The sequence below is a fragment of the Perca fluviatilis genome, chromosome 23 (assembly GCF_010015445.1).
Source record: "Perca fluviatilis chromosome 23, GENO_Pfluv_1.0, whole genome shotgun sequence".
NCBI lineage: Eukaryota > Metazoa > Chordata > Actinopteri > Perciformes > Percidae > Perca > Perca fluviatilis.
Window position 1 is genome coordinate 18945002 of NC_053134.1, and position 15928 is coordinate 18960929.

At 39.5% G+C, this 15928-nt stretch overlaps 2 protein-coding genes across 3 annotated transcripts; both read left to right on the top strand.

Moving 5' to 3' along the window:
• Positions 1–1156: 1156 nt before the first annotated feature.
• LOC120553379 (calcitonin gene-related peptide 2) lies at positions 1157–3514 on the top strand. The gene is made up of 4 exons (XM_039791725.1): positions 1157–1241; positions 2295–2384; positions 2758–2898; positions 2999–3514. The coding sequence occupies exons 2-4, from the start codon at positions 2311–2313 to the stop codon at positions 3171–3173; spliced, it is 390 nt and encodes a 129-aa protein (XP_039647659.1). The 5' UTR covers positions 1157–1241; positions 2295–2310; the 3' UTR covers positions 3174–3514.
• A 2767-nt stretch (positions 3515–6281) lies between these two features.
• On the top strand, positions 6282–14847 carry pyroxd1 (pyridine nucleotide-disulphide oxidoreductase domain 1). 2 transcript variants are annotated; one of them, XM_039791098.1, is made up of 13 exons: positions 6282–6611; positions 6735–6815; positions 7102–7221; positions 7708–7836; positions 8307–8380; positions 9214–9410; positions 9529–9626; positions 9762–9864; positions 9969–10084; positions 10758–10880; positions 11482–11619; positions 11821–11910; positions 13904–14847. In XM_039791098.1, the coding sequence occupies exons 1-13, from the start codon at positions 6534–6536 to the stop codon at positions 14060–14062; spliced, it is 1506 nt and encodes a 501-aa protein (XP_039647032.1). In that variant the 5' UTR covers positions 6282–6533; the 3' UTR covers positions 14063–14847. The 2 variants fall into 2 exon arrangements, with proteins under 2 accessions (XP_039647032.1, XP_039647033.1); XM_039791099.1 differs by having other exon boundaries at positions 9972–10084.
• The last annotated feature ends 1081 nt before the right edge of the window (positions 14848–15928 follow it).

The window sequence follows — 15928 nt, forward strand, 5'->3', positions numbered from 1 at the left end:
ATGCTGCTAAGTTCAGCAGATAGTCGCTAATCTGCTGCGCATGCAGTGTACAGTCATATTTTAAAGCATTGTCACTGAAAACAGCTGCCTGCTGTAGCCGGAAGTGACAATGATGATAGCGGTGAGAGTCAACCAAAAGACTAAAATTGTGGACCGTAAAACCAAAACAGTGAGCTAAGAGATGCTAAAATGCTAAATAGAGCTATGGGGAACTGCAGAGTCGGGTGATAATTCTTAATTTGGGGTATGTCATTACAGGCAACACCCTTCACATTACGCACTATTATTTGACCCGTTGTTGATATAAAAATATTGATTATAGCAGCTTTAAAGTTAAATACTTTAAAAAATATTTAATATTTCAAACCCACTTTTTCGTCTACCAGCCAAATGGCTAGTGAATGTTCAAATTTTGTATTGTTTTTTGGGCTGGTGAGTGAAGCAAATCTACCAGCCACTTGTATATATTTTACCAGTATTTGACTGGTAAATGGTGCTAATTTTGAACCCTGATTTCAAACCAAGTTTGCAAGAAAATATTGCAAAGAGATGTGATTGCTAATTGCTAAGTCACATTTCCAGGTCACGTGCGCCAAGTGTTTTACCACTTCACTTCATTAATTAGTACTTTCTCAGTTGTTGGTGACGTGTCCTGTCAAAATAATGAGACTGCATTTATTATTAACGATAATTCATCTTCCCATTTATAATTCATCGTCGATGAAGCCCAGTGGGAGGCAGAAGGAGGGCCAGAGTTTGGTGACCTAAAACTTCATTACGTGTCTCAAGGTAAATAGGAAGATAACTTTCCTCTCCCTGGTGTGGGTTTATGGCGGGTCAGTCCCATCACCGAGGCTGATGACAATGATGACGAAGATGAGGATGGTGACGTACAAAGATCTGTGTGTGCGTGTGTGTGTGTGTGTGTACTGTGAAAATTAGCATTTTTCTGCGTGCGCACAGGTTTAAGAGTGTAGATTAAGGTACAATTTAGAGTGCGTATGGCATATATAAGACCCTCTTGGACTTCCCGACACCCCCATACACCCCTCCTCCCCCCTCATCTTCCCCATTCTGTGTAAATGAAAATGCAAGGCTATATTTGGACAGGGCTGATGTCACAAGTGGTTTGAGCGATAAGCCTATAACTGTTGGAGTCGGTTTGTGTGACAGTCTGACAAACCCTGGACTGCTTCAGAGACAGACTGGGATCTGCTGGCTACTGGCTGACACAACAGAAAGTAAGTTCTCTGTCTTACTTAAGGGCTTCATTTGTCTTTTATACAGGACCTGTGTCTGAGTCTAATTACTGTGTATGTATGCAAAAGCAGTGCTACAGGAAATAAACAGTTTTTACATTGTATAACAATAGTTTTCTTCTATGTGTGAATATGATATTTTGCTCAATCCTTACCTCTTTTCAGATTTATTTTAAATCTTTAAATCTGTGTGTCAAATAAACAGAACTACTGTAGATTTCAAATTCAAGATTCTAATGGCTTCAAAAGACACCAAATATGTCGTGTTGCATCACAGAGAAATGTGCGTAAAATAACGCAGAAAGAATTTAGGATTTTCTATGTAATGTAAGGAAGCATCAAAAGAAAACAGACATTTATATACAAATATAAATGTTGATTTTTGTCTTATTGATGATAATCAGTGTGGTAATTTTCAAGCAAAAATATTCCCTGGTTCCACCTTCTCAATTGTGAACTTTCGTTTATCCTATGTGATAATAAATATCTCATCACCATGGCTTCTGAGAAATTATGATGTCGAATTGTTATATTTTTGCCATTTTATAGATAATATTAATCAAATAATTAAGAAAATAACTGTTAGTTGCAACCCTATTTCTAACTCTTAAGCTATGCAACAGGAAAAAATATTCATAACATCAGTGATGAACTAGTTAGTGATTGGTAGGTGCTGGTGTATTACTGTTATGGATCATTGAGCACAGTTTTAAATTAGACTGTAGGTGAATTATATTATTATTATTATTATATATAGTATTGTACAGAATTAGAATTAGATTTTTTTCTAATAATGGTGACTTCAAATTCAGAGTTTCCTTAGAAATGACACACTTTCATGTATGTTGAATTCTGACATTATGTACTGATGATGTACATAAAGTGATATATGTCTGTGCTGCTGTCTTTTGGCCATGCCTCTGTAGTTAAATCAAAGGTTAAGTACAATAAATATTGCATGCAAATTATGCTTTCTGGTTTGCCCTAGCGCTCTGTAACAATAAGTCAAACGTTGTTGTATCTATGTTGATCCAGGTAATCACCCTACACAATGTATCACCTGAGGGTGCTTCTCCTCACGCTACTTGTGTTGCTGCGCTGTGTTACCGCTGCCCCAAGCTACAGGTAAGTGTATACTACAAGCAGAGCAATTAGGTCTTTGGTGTGGCTGTGCAATGACTAGTAAAAAAAAAAAAATAAATAAAAATGTTGTTTCACTTTGCTGAAATGTTGATCATATCAGATCTGAGGTCAGCAGACAAGCAGCTGAATATCATGGAAATTGTGCGATAAGTATGGCTGTAATGTTCTGCGTGAGGCGCAGCAGGGCACTTATAGGTGAAAGCCAATTGTGTGTGGGAAAGTGCTTCATTGGGCAACTCGTTGGGAGCTAAGTGCCCACTTTTTCTTCTTGCTCTCGGGACTAGTGGATGTTTTGAAGAGGGTATAATCAGCTATCAGTGTAAAACGGTTTGGCCCTTTTACCTATGTGATTCAGGTACTTCAGTCCCAGCTCATCCAGCGAGCGGGAAAGTGCTCTCCCAGACCGTGACAGCTGGTTAGCTCCTGGGCTAATTTCCAACCCATTCCTTGGCCTCATGGGTACACGGCCGCAGAGGGGGCTCACAGCTATGAACAGGTAACAGCATTCCAGAAACCAGCAGCAGTATTAAATCATTCATAAAAAAACATTCTATCATTGTGATGTTCCTGCACTTTCTCTTACCCCCCTCCCCCAGCCACCACATAGACAAGAGGAAGTGCAACACAGCCACCTGCGTCACCCAAAGGCTAGCAGACTTCCTGGTCCGCTCCAGTAACACTATCGGTACCGTCTACGCCCCAACCAACGTGGGATCGGCCACCTACGGCAAGAGGGACATACTGCCGCCTCCCAGCTACCTGCCTCTCTAATATCGACTGAGGAACCTCCACCAGCACTCCCAGTGCTATGATGATATAACCACACATCTTATGTAACAATGAGTGTGAGAATGAAGTTACTAACGGTGGTGGTGGTGATGATGATTACGAACTGAGTTTTCTTGCTTATTTTATAAACTTTAAGAAACAGTGCCTTTAATTTAAACCATCAAAGTCAATATATGGTTGTTTTTTTCTGGCTTTGTGTGCTGTAATGCTGTTCCACAATGGCATGATGTGAATATAACGACAAGTAAATAATAAAAGAATAAATAAAAGAAAAAAGACGTAGAGCCATATGAGATAAATGTTATCTGTTGATTTTGATAATAAAGTTGTGAAAATATATTTTTTAAAATCTCCATGTGTTTTAAGCCACATTATTGGATAATCACAACTGCTGTAGGAGCTATGTTAGGATGTCATCAGCTAGTACTTCTGTACGTGCTCCTACTTGCTTCCCCATGTCCCACACAAACTCCAGAATCAACCTCGCAAACAAAAGGGGTTTCATCATGTCTCTCTGTAGGTATGGAGACATTCAATAGAAATGTCTACATTAATAAGCTGCAATAGTATCGTGTGCTGGGAGTTGCCACACCTAACCTAAAAGGTATGCCTTACACCCTATAAGTTACGTGTGTTGCCCTACAGACCATTGCATGGCTGAGTCATTCTCTGTGAACATGGACGCCTTAAATGCATGCAGGCATATATAAGCCTGAACTTGAATTTGTTAGGTGTGTTTGTTTTGGCCCAAATTCAACCTCAGCTTTTATGCCATGTTATGTCATCTTCAGCACAACATTTCTAGGAATAGTTCAACATTTTGGGAAAAATACACTATATTTGTTTTCTTGCAAAGAGTCAGACGAGAAAATGTATATCACTATTGTGTCTGTACAGCAGCTTGCACCAGCAGCTAGTTAGCTTAGCTTAGGATAAAGACTAGAAACATGGGGAAACATATTCCAGCCAAGAAATGGTCCAAATTGTTGTTTAACAAGATATAATGTGTTAATTTAGTTAGCTTTTTAAAGTGTTGGTTGGTGGAGTACACTAACTTGGATGCTGGATGGCAGTCAGCACGGCACGTTTGAAAAAGCAGACAGGAAGCTAACCAATGTACTGCTGTGGAAGCCATGTTAGGTCGGAGTCGAAAGTCACACAATAATAATACACAATAATAATAACACAAACTTAGGTTCCCCAAAGTTTGTGTTATTGTGTTAGTTTGGTTCTTACCAATCAAGGCAGCCGGCAGCAACTCCTGTGTTTTGCAAGGTAAAATTACTGTTTTTGTCAAAGTTTGCGCTATGCGCTTTTCACTGCTTTACCTTGCTGTCAGACAGCTCTTTCCGAACAGGGAACTGAAGCTGTTATAGTGCTCTTTTCAAATCCACCAAACTCCATCGACAAAAAACATAAATTTCACCTTGCAGAACATGGGAGCTACTGGTCGACTGTTACCACTCCTAACATGTTGTCCACAGTAGTAACAGTACATTGCTTATAGCTTCTGTGCCATTATTTCCAAACTTAGCAAAGCTAACATTGACTCAGCTAGTGCTAGCCTTCACATTATTCATAACCTTATTGATTAGTTTACTGTGTTAGCCCACGTCACTGATTTTTGCTAATGCTGAGGGGGGCGTTTCCATTGGAAAATCCTGGAAAAGGAAACAGATGGACTCGACCTATATGGACAAATTTCCTCTGTGGCGGACAATAAAATTGTATTGCATGGTTCTTTTTTCAGGGGAATTATTTATTTAATTCAAATATGTAACATGTATGTATGTGTATGTACTTCTAGTTAATAAAAACCTTAGCATTTACATTACATTGAATACAATCAGTGCTCTTTTTTATAAAGCACCATTTGTCCATATTCACACAGTAGGCTACTATATTCTATATAGACATGATCTGTCTTCCTGTGAGGTTATTCGGGAGTAACATAGGCTAATGAAAATCAAGAGGGGAGGTATGACGCACTGCATTAACCTGTGTTTGATTATCAGTGACCCAATCATCTCAGACACTTACATCAATACTCCCATGCATGGTTAACACCGACATGAAAGGTTTTTCAAAAATAGAACAAGTGCCAACATTTGCTGATGAATTCAAAAAACAATGCATGCCATTATCAGCCAAACACCCTGAGAGAGAATGGGGATTGTGTTGAGATCTGTCAATTACTTCATGTAAAAACACAGATGGTACTGTACTTCAACTGTTGTCCAGTTGTTTATCACTGCTGTAATGACGGCACTGATAATAATGAATGTTTTGATGGAATTTGTCAGATCTGATTCATGACCTGACAACCACATTAATCTCTGACATTAAAGATACAATTGTGAGCCAAATATAAACAAGAGGGTTACCCGACCACCGGAAATTAAAAACAAAGGACTGTAACCCTGCTCCCACTGCAAAATTGATTTACAGCTCTTTTAATGCAGTGACTAGAATAGATCTAGACAACAAATAAATCAACATATGTTGTTAATATTTTCTGTTGCTAGCAATAAAATAATATACTTACAACCTCTGTTTAAAGAGCAAATTTGCACTAAATTATACATTTAGTATTTACTCATTACAGAACAGTTCCTGTGCACTCCTAATCAACTTCGATACTTGTAGCACACTACTAAACAAATGTTATGTTTGTCTATGATGCTGTGTGTATAAAAGGTAGCCTGCTAAAGGCTGTTAAATTCATATTTGGAAGGAGATTCTGATTCTATATTAATACATCAGATAAGTAACACACAAAATGCTGTTTTTATTATTATGACAATGGTTAAACAAAAAATAATTGGGCTTTTAATCTCTCATAGATCTGCATAAGTGTGAGTACACACAATTGACTGTGATTCACACTGCAGATATGTGAAATTCAATTCAATTCTGGTTTATGCCCACGAACAAAATTTTTATTTAATATTATTAGGTACATTGGCCTGCACAAGGTCAGCTAGAAATTAAATGAATGGGTGAACGGATAACTACATCTGCTTATTAAGCGCGTTCCTCAGTGTGTGCGCTTTAAAACTTATCCGGCTGCTTGCCGTAGTTAATTGTAAACACGGAAGTTACGTTGAGTCAATGCTCTGTTTTCATGTGCTAAAGGGAATTTTGGTCACCTAGCTTGCCTTTTCACAGAGCATTATCATACTCTTACCAATTACCACTTGGGTTTTACATTTTACCAACGAGTCTATGCAGGGAGAGAAAAGGAATATTGCAACCATTTTGACTGAAAATGCAAAGGAAGCTAGGTAGCATTAACGTCAGCTAACGTTAGATACCGTTAACTTAACAATTTTCTAAAAAGAAATGGCAGATAAAAAAGAGAAAAGATTTAGGTTTGTGATCGTGGGAGGTGGCATCGCGGGTGTGACATGTGTTGAGCAGGTGAAAATAAATGAATAAGTAACACGTTAGTTCTAACGTTACACAGAATACATCTTTTAACCTAGCGATAGGTGCATGTCATGTAGCTTGTTACTTAACATTAACCTTAATCTTCATTGACAGCTGTCATCCCAGATTCCTTCAGCTGACGTGGCCCTGATTACAGCAGGTCCCCATATCAAAGCAGTGACCAACTATAAACAGGTCAGGATGTTAATGGTGTTCTGGGGGAGCATTATACATACGCGTATTCTACTGTATATGTGCACTAACAACTGACAGGGTTTGTTTCCCACGTGTTCTCCCATACAGCGAATGCATGGATGCATGTATTTTAAGTCATCCACCAAATGATGACAACATAAAATATTAAAACTTGTTTTGTTTTTATTTGACATATCCTCGTTTGTATTACTTTGTCAATCACCTGTCATTCTACTCAATTTGCACTCAATAACCTGTACCCTTTTCCCTTATTCTCCTTGGCAAGGTTTCCAAGACACTGGAAGAGTTTGATGTTGAGGAGCGACCATCCAGTGTTTTGGAGGAGAAGTTTCCCAACCTGACTGTCATCCACTCTGCTGTCAAATCACTTCACACACAATCACATGTAAGTAGCTATTTTGCAGAGTGTAATAGAAACTCATAGATTCTAACGGTGTCTATAAATACAATAATTTTGTATTTTATTTTATGCTGTGTTTACACAACATGTGTCTGGTTTGGTGTTAGATTTAATAAGAAAATGTGCTAGTAATATATTTTTATGTAAGTAATGAAAGCTACACATGCTGTAATTCCTCATTAGTTGTTTACTCATTATAATATGATTTCATACAGTGATTTTCTGCAACATATCTCAACTTATAATAAAGGCTTTTTGGTGACTACTATCTGTCTACTATCGCCACCTTGTGGACATGTAACCACATCTGGTCTAAGTGCATTGTAATAGGACTGCGATTAGACTATGAGTTTTATGTCCAAAATCCAACAGTAGTTTGTGAAAAGGAACATTACTGAAGAGAGAAACAACATTCAAAGCTTGTTGTAAAAAAATTAAGTCCCTATTTCCCTTTCTTCTTTCTATTTTCAGTCAGTGGAAACTGCAGATGGCCGGGTTTTTGGTTATGAGAAGCTGTGTATCTGCAGCGGTGGCAGACCCAAGCTCCTAACCCAGGACAACCCTTATGTCCTAGGGATACGGGACACAGACAGCGCCCAGGTACAACCCCATCACTCTGGATGTTTGTATTGTTATTTAAATGCAGGCCTGAAATACTTTAGGACATTAAACTGATAAGACCTTCTTACAGTAGCCAGAAGCAGTTTATCCAAAGAAAAAGAACACCCTCCACTTCTAATTTATTAGAATCTTTGTTATTCCTGTGAATTTGATGTTCCTGCTAAGATACAGTAAATTCAACAGAACTGGACCTTGACTCTGTGTGCAAAAGTACATTCTTAAACATAGCAACAAGTGCAGCTGCTACACTATCTTGTCGCATTTGTTTTAAAAAATGAAGGCAATAACAGACTGCATACAGTTCTCTAATTTTAAAATAGAAGTTGTCTAGACATGTCCTTGTAATTTACAGTCAAAACAATCGAACTGAAAACATAACCTCCTTAGTAAGGGGTTAAACAAAACAACACAAGTTGATGCTTAACAGCTTTCCCTTTTCTGTGTTACAGGAGTTTCAGAAGCGGTTATCCAAAGCTAAGAGAATCGTTGTTGTTGGCAATGGAGGGATTGCCTTGGAATTAGTGTAAGTAACCTATAACCAAAATACTGAAACTACATTTTTTTGTTAGGACAATGTGTGATTGTGCTCTTTGTTTACTTATCGGAATTAAAATGTGTATGTTTTTCAGACTAAGGCCGGTTACGCACTGGATGTGTCGCGCGAGCGTGTCAGCTGCGTGGCGTGTCCGTTTATATTTCGGCTCCCATGTTAACAGGTCAGAGCTTATACACTGCCTGCGTGACACGCGCGTCTCAGGCACGGCTTGAGCCGCACCGAAAACCTATTTTTCACGCGACATGCAAGCGTGTTGGAAGCGTTTCCAGGCAAAATAGAATAGGAAAAGATGTTTATATGTCATTTAGACATGAATACATATTAATAAATGGCATGTTGATGTTTGAAAGTCTTTATGTTTTGATATAAATGCAGGTTATAAATGTAATTTAAAAAAAATAAATCAAGTTTCTAATTTTGCACCTGTCAATACAGAACGAAATATTCTGTAGCCTATTTTGCCGTCAATACTGCAGACGTTGTCTTTGCTGTAATCAAATCAGTATATATTTATGTTTAACATGGTATTTCACTTTATCAATGGGAAATATGTCCAGACAAGGCTAGCAGCAGCGCCGCGTCAGACACGTTTCTGGTGTGTAAAGACATAGAAAAATCCACGCAGCTGACACGCAACAGAAACGCAACAGAAACGCCACGCTCACGCCACGCAGACAGTGTGTAACCGGCCTAAAGAGCGCTGAGCCTACATGAAACCCCCTTCATATAACCTCACCACCATGTTCAGAGATCATTCACACTGTCCAGTCATCCAGTGTTTCCGAACATGTTCTGTTTAGGTATGAAGTGGAGGGCTGCGAGGTGATCTGGGCTGTGAAGGACAAGGCCATAGGAAACACATTCTTTGACGCCGGGGCGGCACAGTTCCTCATCCCAGCACTGGTGGCGGACAAACCAGAAAGTGCTGCCCCCTGTAAAAGAACTCGCTACACCACAGAAGAACCAGCACCTGGAGCGTCCCAGACCTTCACAGCAGGTCTTTGTTTTAGGTTTATTCCAATGCCTGACACGTACATTTTTCTCTTCTTCTCTTATGCTACAGTAGAATCTGTCCCAAGATGATCACATCCTTGTTTTTGTGTGTTCATTTCCAGATAGAAACTCACGAAGGCATGGTTCTGGTCCTACAGAGGCTGGCAGTGCCCTTGGTCCAGACTGGCACGAAGGAATAGTTCTACGAGGAACAGAGCAGGTGAGGTAGTGTTTGCATTTTGTTACTGAGAGCCTCTGTGCCAATCCTAAATAATGGAGGACAGCTTGGAAGTCTATTTGCATATTTCCCCTCTCTTGTCCCGGGTCTCTTCTCACTGCCGGCGTGTGTGTTCAGGTGTCCCGCAGAGTTTTACTGGAATACCAGTGTGAGGTGGAAAAGATCTTCACCTCTGAGGAGTTGCTCAATTCCCCACAGCAAACACTCAGACTCGAGAATGGTGAGAACTAGACATGCTGCTCGGATCTGAACTCTGACTCATCCTTTCCTCGCTCCCTTTTTTACCTCCAACTTTTCAATCCTCAAGCTTTTCTCTCCTCTCAGTAGGATCCTGGCCAGTTTACATCCAGCTAACTAATGGAAAAACATTTGGCTGTGATTTTGTTGTCAGTGCCACCGGTGTCGTGCCAAACACTGAGCCATTTCTCAGTGGCAACAATGTAAGTAAACCTACTTTTTTTATTTTTATAAATCATATTTGCTTTGGGGATCTAGTTTTCTATTAGATATATATAGCTGAGCTTTGAGCAGCTAGTAAGTAAAGCACATCAAATAGCAAAGCAAGACTACATTTGTCCAGTGACCATTAGGTCTGCCATTGTATCAATGACCACGTCTTGGAAAGAATTGCGAGGGCAGGCATATAAAATGGAGAAATTAGCTCTCTTTGGCCCCCAAAGTCTTTTAATTAACACTGCAAGTTTGCATCCTCTTGTACACAAAGTTTGATGTTATTTAATGCAGTCTCAAGGCATCCTGTAGATGTCACTAAAGGACAGATTTGCTTTTATTACTCTAAGGTGGAATTCCCCCATGTAAAAATTATGTAAATTTTACAGCAAAGACTTTTGCATATGTGGCCGGGTTGGATCAGTGGGTGGAGCAGGCGCACATATACTGAGAGGTTTATGCCTCGACGCAGAGATCCAGGGTTTGAATCCGAACTGTGATGATTTCCTGCATGTCTTCCCTCCCCCCCCTCCCCTCTCACCTAGCTGTCCTTTCAAAAATTAAAGGTGGAAAAGCCCAAAAAATTATCTTTAAAAAAAATACAAGTATGAATCATATACTGGTTCTTATTGATGATCGCTTTTATTCGGTTTTACGATTTAGTTTGCACTGGCAGATGACGGCGGCCTGCACATAGATGACCACATGATGACATCAGAGCCAGATGTGTATGCTGCAGGAGACGTGTGCACTGCATGTTGGGAACACAGCCCTTTGTGGCAGCAGGTAAACCAATCATTGCATCAACCTGTGTTTTTCCTTTTTTTCAGACTTTGCATCTTTAGAAACTACAGTACATAGGATAGTGCCTGAGTATTTTTTTGTCATCCTCCACATCTGAATACCTACTGTGTAAAGATCTCTACGAATGTAAATTATTAAACACAACTAAAGTGATTCTGTCATCAGTCATTAAACGTGCACTGTAAATCTTTTACTAAAGGTGAAAGACGAACATGATATTCTTGATATGAGTTAATGAGTCTGTTTGTCAAGTCAAACAGTACGCAAATTTACAGCAGGATAGCATTGCAAATGGTATAGAAACATGTCTGTGAAAATATATAATAAACTTGTTTTGGCCTGTACATTTTTTTTGCCGGATGTAGATATGTGTAATCAGCACTACTATAATTTCCCTGACAGTTGTCCTGAAATGAGTCAATTTAGGTCATCAAGAAAACAGTCTCGTATCAGTTCACCAGGCATTAGCCGGAGAGCTAAACAAGCACATCTCATCGGGGTGTTAGACGAGTCCACGCACGTAGCATCAGAAAAACAGTGTTATATTTCCTCAATAAATTTGAATCTCATTCGGTGTGTTCAGATGCGTTTGTGGACGCAGGCCCGTCAGATGGGCTGGTACGCCGGCCGCTGCATGGCGGCACACGTCCTGTCAGAACCAATAGAACTGGACTTCTGCTTCGAACTCTTCTCACACATTACCAAATTCTTCAACTACAAGGTGCGTGGGATTTCACTGCAGGGTGGCTGAAGTTGTTCAAATAATAACTAATATGTTAATCATCTACTTTGTAAATTATAACCACGACTTTCAAGACCCTTTGAGGTCATTTCACAGCGCTACTTAGTGTCCTTTGGTCTGTACCTCTAGGCTCATTCACACTGCATTTAAACAACTTCCTCATTGCTGGTCATTCCACAGGTGGTCCTGCTGGGAAAGTTCAATGGGCAGGGCCTGGGGCCCGACCATGAGCTGCTGTTACGCTGCACCAAAGGCCAGGAGTATGTCAAGGTGATAATGAAGGGAGTACCAACATGTATAAGGGCTGCTCGGTTATGAAAAAAAATCCTAATCACGATTATTTTGGTCAGTATTTAAATCACCATTATTTAAAGCTGTAGTGCGTAGTTTCCATCTCCCGCGTGAGGAATTCTAAGTAATGACAACAAAACTGTCGGTGCATCCACATGATACAAGCCTTCCGTGATCGCGCACCACCCCCACCCCTCCTCCACACAGTTGCTTGTAGCCAGGGAGGACACGGAGGATTAAAAAAAAAAACATGATGGACTCTTCAGAAGAGTCACTTATCTTCACTTGAGTTTCTGCGCGTGAAAGTCATTCAAGCAATTGCCAAATGAGTTGCTACAAAGCTAATTAAAACTATCAGCTCCACACAACTCTGGATTTCTCAGTATGGCTAAGTTCAGAAGATTGTGGCGTCCGGTGACTTTCGCACGTGAAGATAATTACTTCTTCTGAAAAGTCCCTCATGTTTTTTTATTTTATTTTATTTTTTATTTTAATACATTATTTATTGTACAATACGTGCGTGCGTGTTTGTGTATGTTTTTGCCACTCCTTATTCTTGGTACTAGCAGCTGTTTGTGTTTGCCACTCCCTATTCTTTATTCCTTATTCTTGGTAGTAGTAGCCGTTTCTTTTTCCAGAATGTACTGTATAAGTTATTGCACATGTAACAAACTCCCTCACCCTTTTCTGCTCCTCCATGTCAGCTCAAACAGTTAGAAATCAGCCTGGACTCGTTCAGCAGTCTCATTTTCTCATCTTTCATCGCGCCTCCCTCCCATTCCTGATTATTAGGATGACGGCTCACGCTTTGTAGGCACATATGAAAACCAGTGTGTGGTTTGGGATAGTAATCTACAAGTTGAAATTTGCATGACTGAACATCCTTCTGGTACCTTAAAGCTTTAGTACGTACATTTTTATATATTAATGAACGTCCGTTACATTCAAGCCATTGCCAAATGAGTTGCTACAAAGCTAATTAAGACTATTAGCTCCACACAACTCTCTCTGGATTTCTCAGTATGGTGTTCAGAAGATTGTGTCCTCCGGTGACTTTCCCGCGCGAAAACTCAAGTGACGATAATGACCTCTTCTGAAGAGTCCATCATGTTTTTTTTAATCCCCAGTGTCCTCCTTGTCTACTAGCAACTGTGTGGAGGAGGGGTGGGGGTGGGTGTGCGCTCACGGAAGGCTAGTATCATATGGACATGCCGACAGTTTTGTTGTCATTACTTAGAATTCCTCATGGGGGCAGCAGAAACTACGCACTATAGCTTTAATATAAAAAAAGTTACGCACTAAATCCTCGACACGATTACTCATTGTCTTTTGGTAAGATTTTGCAATTATTAAACAGTGAAATAGTTAAACAAATCCAAAGTGAAAACACTTTCAACTGTGAAATTGTCCCTTAATACTTTTGCCGTTTGAACTTTTTTTTTTGTCATTCAGAACACATGACAAAATAAGAGTTTGCTTGCGAAACGTAATGTGCAAAATAATCGTTTCTCGATTACTCTTGTTTTTTGGAATCGTTAAAAGCCAAAATCACAATCGTGATTACAACTTTGATTATTTGCACAGCCCTAAAGTGTATGGTCTCGTGTGTTAATGTATGCAGTGTTTTTTAACAAATCCAGTCTAATTTATGTGTGACTCATTTACCAATATAAAAAGGATTTATTTTACACACAAAGTAATGCCTGTTATGTGTCACAAGTTGTTAAGATGCTGTTAGACATTCTTGAAGTGCCAATGGCATCATGAAATTGGCCATTTGAATTTGTGTGGCTGTGTGAAAGAAACTGTTGTTTTTCTGTGGGTATGATCTAATGCTGCTAATGGGCCAAAAGCAAAACCGAATCAGCTGGTTATTTGTTAAAGTTGTTTTCCTCACATGTCATTAGACTACTATAGAAATCATCACATCTAGACTCATTTCACACAATTTACCCCTGTATTTTTGTTGCAGGTCGTTCTCAGTGGAGGCAGGATGGTGGGAGCGGTGCTGATCGGGGAAACAGACCTGGAGGAGACCTTTGAGAACCTGATCCTCAACAAGATGGATCTGACCCCGTACGGAGAGGAGCTGCTCAACCCTGACATTGATATAGAGGACTACTTTGATTGAGCATGACGGGTGTGATTCAGTAACACGTTGAGCCTGAAGAATGTCTAAAGGCATGAGAAGGAAATGTGCATTCTATTATGTTCATGCTGATAAGTGTCTTTTTCTTTTCTTTTTTAGTGGCAATGACAAGTAGCTGTCTGATGAAGTAGTGATTGTCTTTCTTAGTCTTATACAAACACTTGTACATTTTAAGAACATATATTTGCTTTAAAATAAATTATTTCCAAAACCAAGTGTACAAAATTAGTACTTGAGTGATATGTTTAGAAAAGGCTTTTTCATTTAGTCGTAGCATTAATGCAAATCCATCACTTCATACACTCAAATCAGACACTTGCAGGTATGAGACACTGTCACTTTTTTTAATCAGAAGAATGTGATATGTTCAGCAATACACGGTGGTAAAGAAAGATAATCATTTTGTTGCTATGTTGTCTTTGTGACTCTTGATCAAATTTCCACCTTAGCTACGGCTCCTCCTCCTGTGCCCCAGCAGGCGTTATAACAATAGACGTGATCAGGCTCACATGAATGCTGTCTATTGTTCCTTGGATATGTTGCTCTTGGAGATTTGAAAATCCACTTTTAAAAGGACAAGAAACATTAAAAGCTGAGTGGAAAGAGTCATCTCCGCAAGGACAATTTAAACACCCATTTCCACTTGTAGGTCTGCCTGAAGGTTTGTGTTTTGTAGTTGTGTTTTTTGTGTTAGTGTGGTTCACTGACAGGAACCTGCCCACATTGATTTAGCTGCTACAATTGGCTAATAAAGGTTGATATGGCAACCTTGTGTTTGTACTTGCAGAGTATTAAGCGAAATGTGTAAAAATCAATATGTGTAAGGCAACAATAATTGTGTAATAAGCCTACTAGTAGTGAGGGTTAGTTACTGGGGATGTATTCCTGTTCTTTTCCCAAAAATTATCACTTTGGAAATAAGTCTCCAAAAGAGACTGAAGAAATAAAGGCAACAAACATGAATAAAAAGCACTTAAACTGATAAGGTATCCCTGGGTAAGATAACACCCTCCACTTAGCTCAACTTAAGCTGCTCAGTGGCCATCAGGAAATGGCCGGCTGATTGCCAGGGCAGCTTTCCCACAGTATACGTGTGTAGGCTACCTGTTTGGGTGGAGAGCAGAACATTGTTCATAAAATGAGTCATCACTGCCTGTGGTGGCACACATATCAAGATAAAATTCAAATATCTGATTCCATATCTATCAGATATTTGAATCAGGACAATTGGTGCAATGAGATCCCTTGTACTGTTCTACACAGCATGTTACCAAGCAACAAGTCAGATCTGGCATGAATTGGGATGCCAGAGTGGAACAAACATGCCATGGTCAAGATGGAAAATTACCAGGGCCCATTGATATGAAGTATATTTAGATTTATATATTTAGAGGGACTATGTCTCTGCTATGGGGAGGAGCACAACACAGCTTGATTTCTGTCCTTAATAACTACGCAATGCAACGCAGGATAAGACAATTGGGTAGAGTTTTAACTCAGTACGTTTTTATGAGGCCAACAAGCAACAACCACTATTATGTGTTCATAAAAACATGTTCCCTTTACATCTAACATATCAGGTGTACGTGAGACTAGAAAACCGGTTTAACTCGAGTTGAAATGGCTGTACCATCTCTGTGGTGGATTACAGGCCTTAACAGGTCTGACATATAAAATGCTCCTACTTGACACAAAGCTCATTTCATTCAAGTAGATTACGGATGTGGCGTCATAAGCATAGTGTACGCTTGTATATATCCACCAAGAACTAGCGACTCCAATCACCAATGAGATGCTTGTCATATCTTTGCGTTGTACTCGTATGCTTATTATAGGTTATGTGTGTTG

Excerpts from the sequence above, each read along its gene's own strand:
- pyroxd1 (XM_039791098.1), top strand. The coding sequence starts at position 6,534 with ATGGCAGATAAAAAAGAGAAAAGATTTAGGTTTGTGATCGTGGGAGGT. Across the intron at positions 6,816-7,101 it reads CAGTGACCAACTATAAACAG|GTTTCCAAGACACTGGAAGA; the intron begins GTCAGGATGTTA and ends CTCCTTGGCAAG. Across the intron at positions 8,381-9,213 it reads GGGATTGCCTTGGAATTAGT|GTATGAAGTGGAGGGCTGCG; the intron begins GTAAGTAACCTA and ends TGTTCTGTTTAG.
- LOC120553379 (XM_039791725.1), top strand. The coding sequence starts at position 2,311 with ATGTATCACCTGAGGGTGCTTCTCCTCACGCTACTTGTGTTGCTGCGC. Across the intron at positions 2,385-2,757 it reads ACCGCTGCCCCAAGCTACAG|GTACTTCAGTCCCAGCTCAT; the intron begins GTAAGTGTATAC and ends TATGTGATTCAG. Across the intron at positions 2,899-2,998 it reads GGGCTCACAGCTATGAACAG|CCACCACATAGACAAGAGGA; the intron begins GTAACAGCATTC and ends CCCCTCCCCCAG.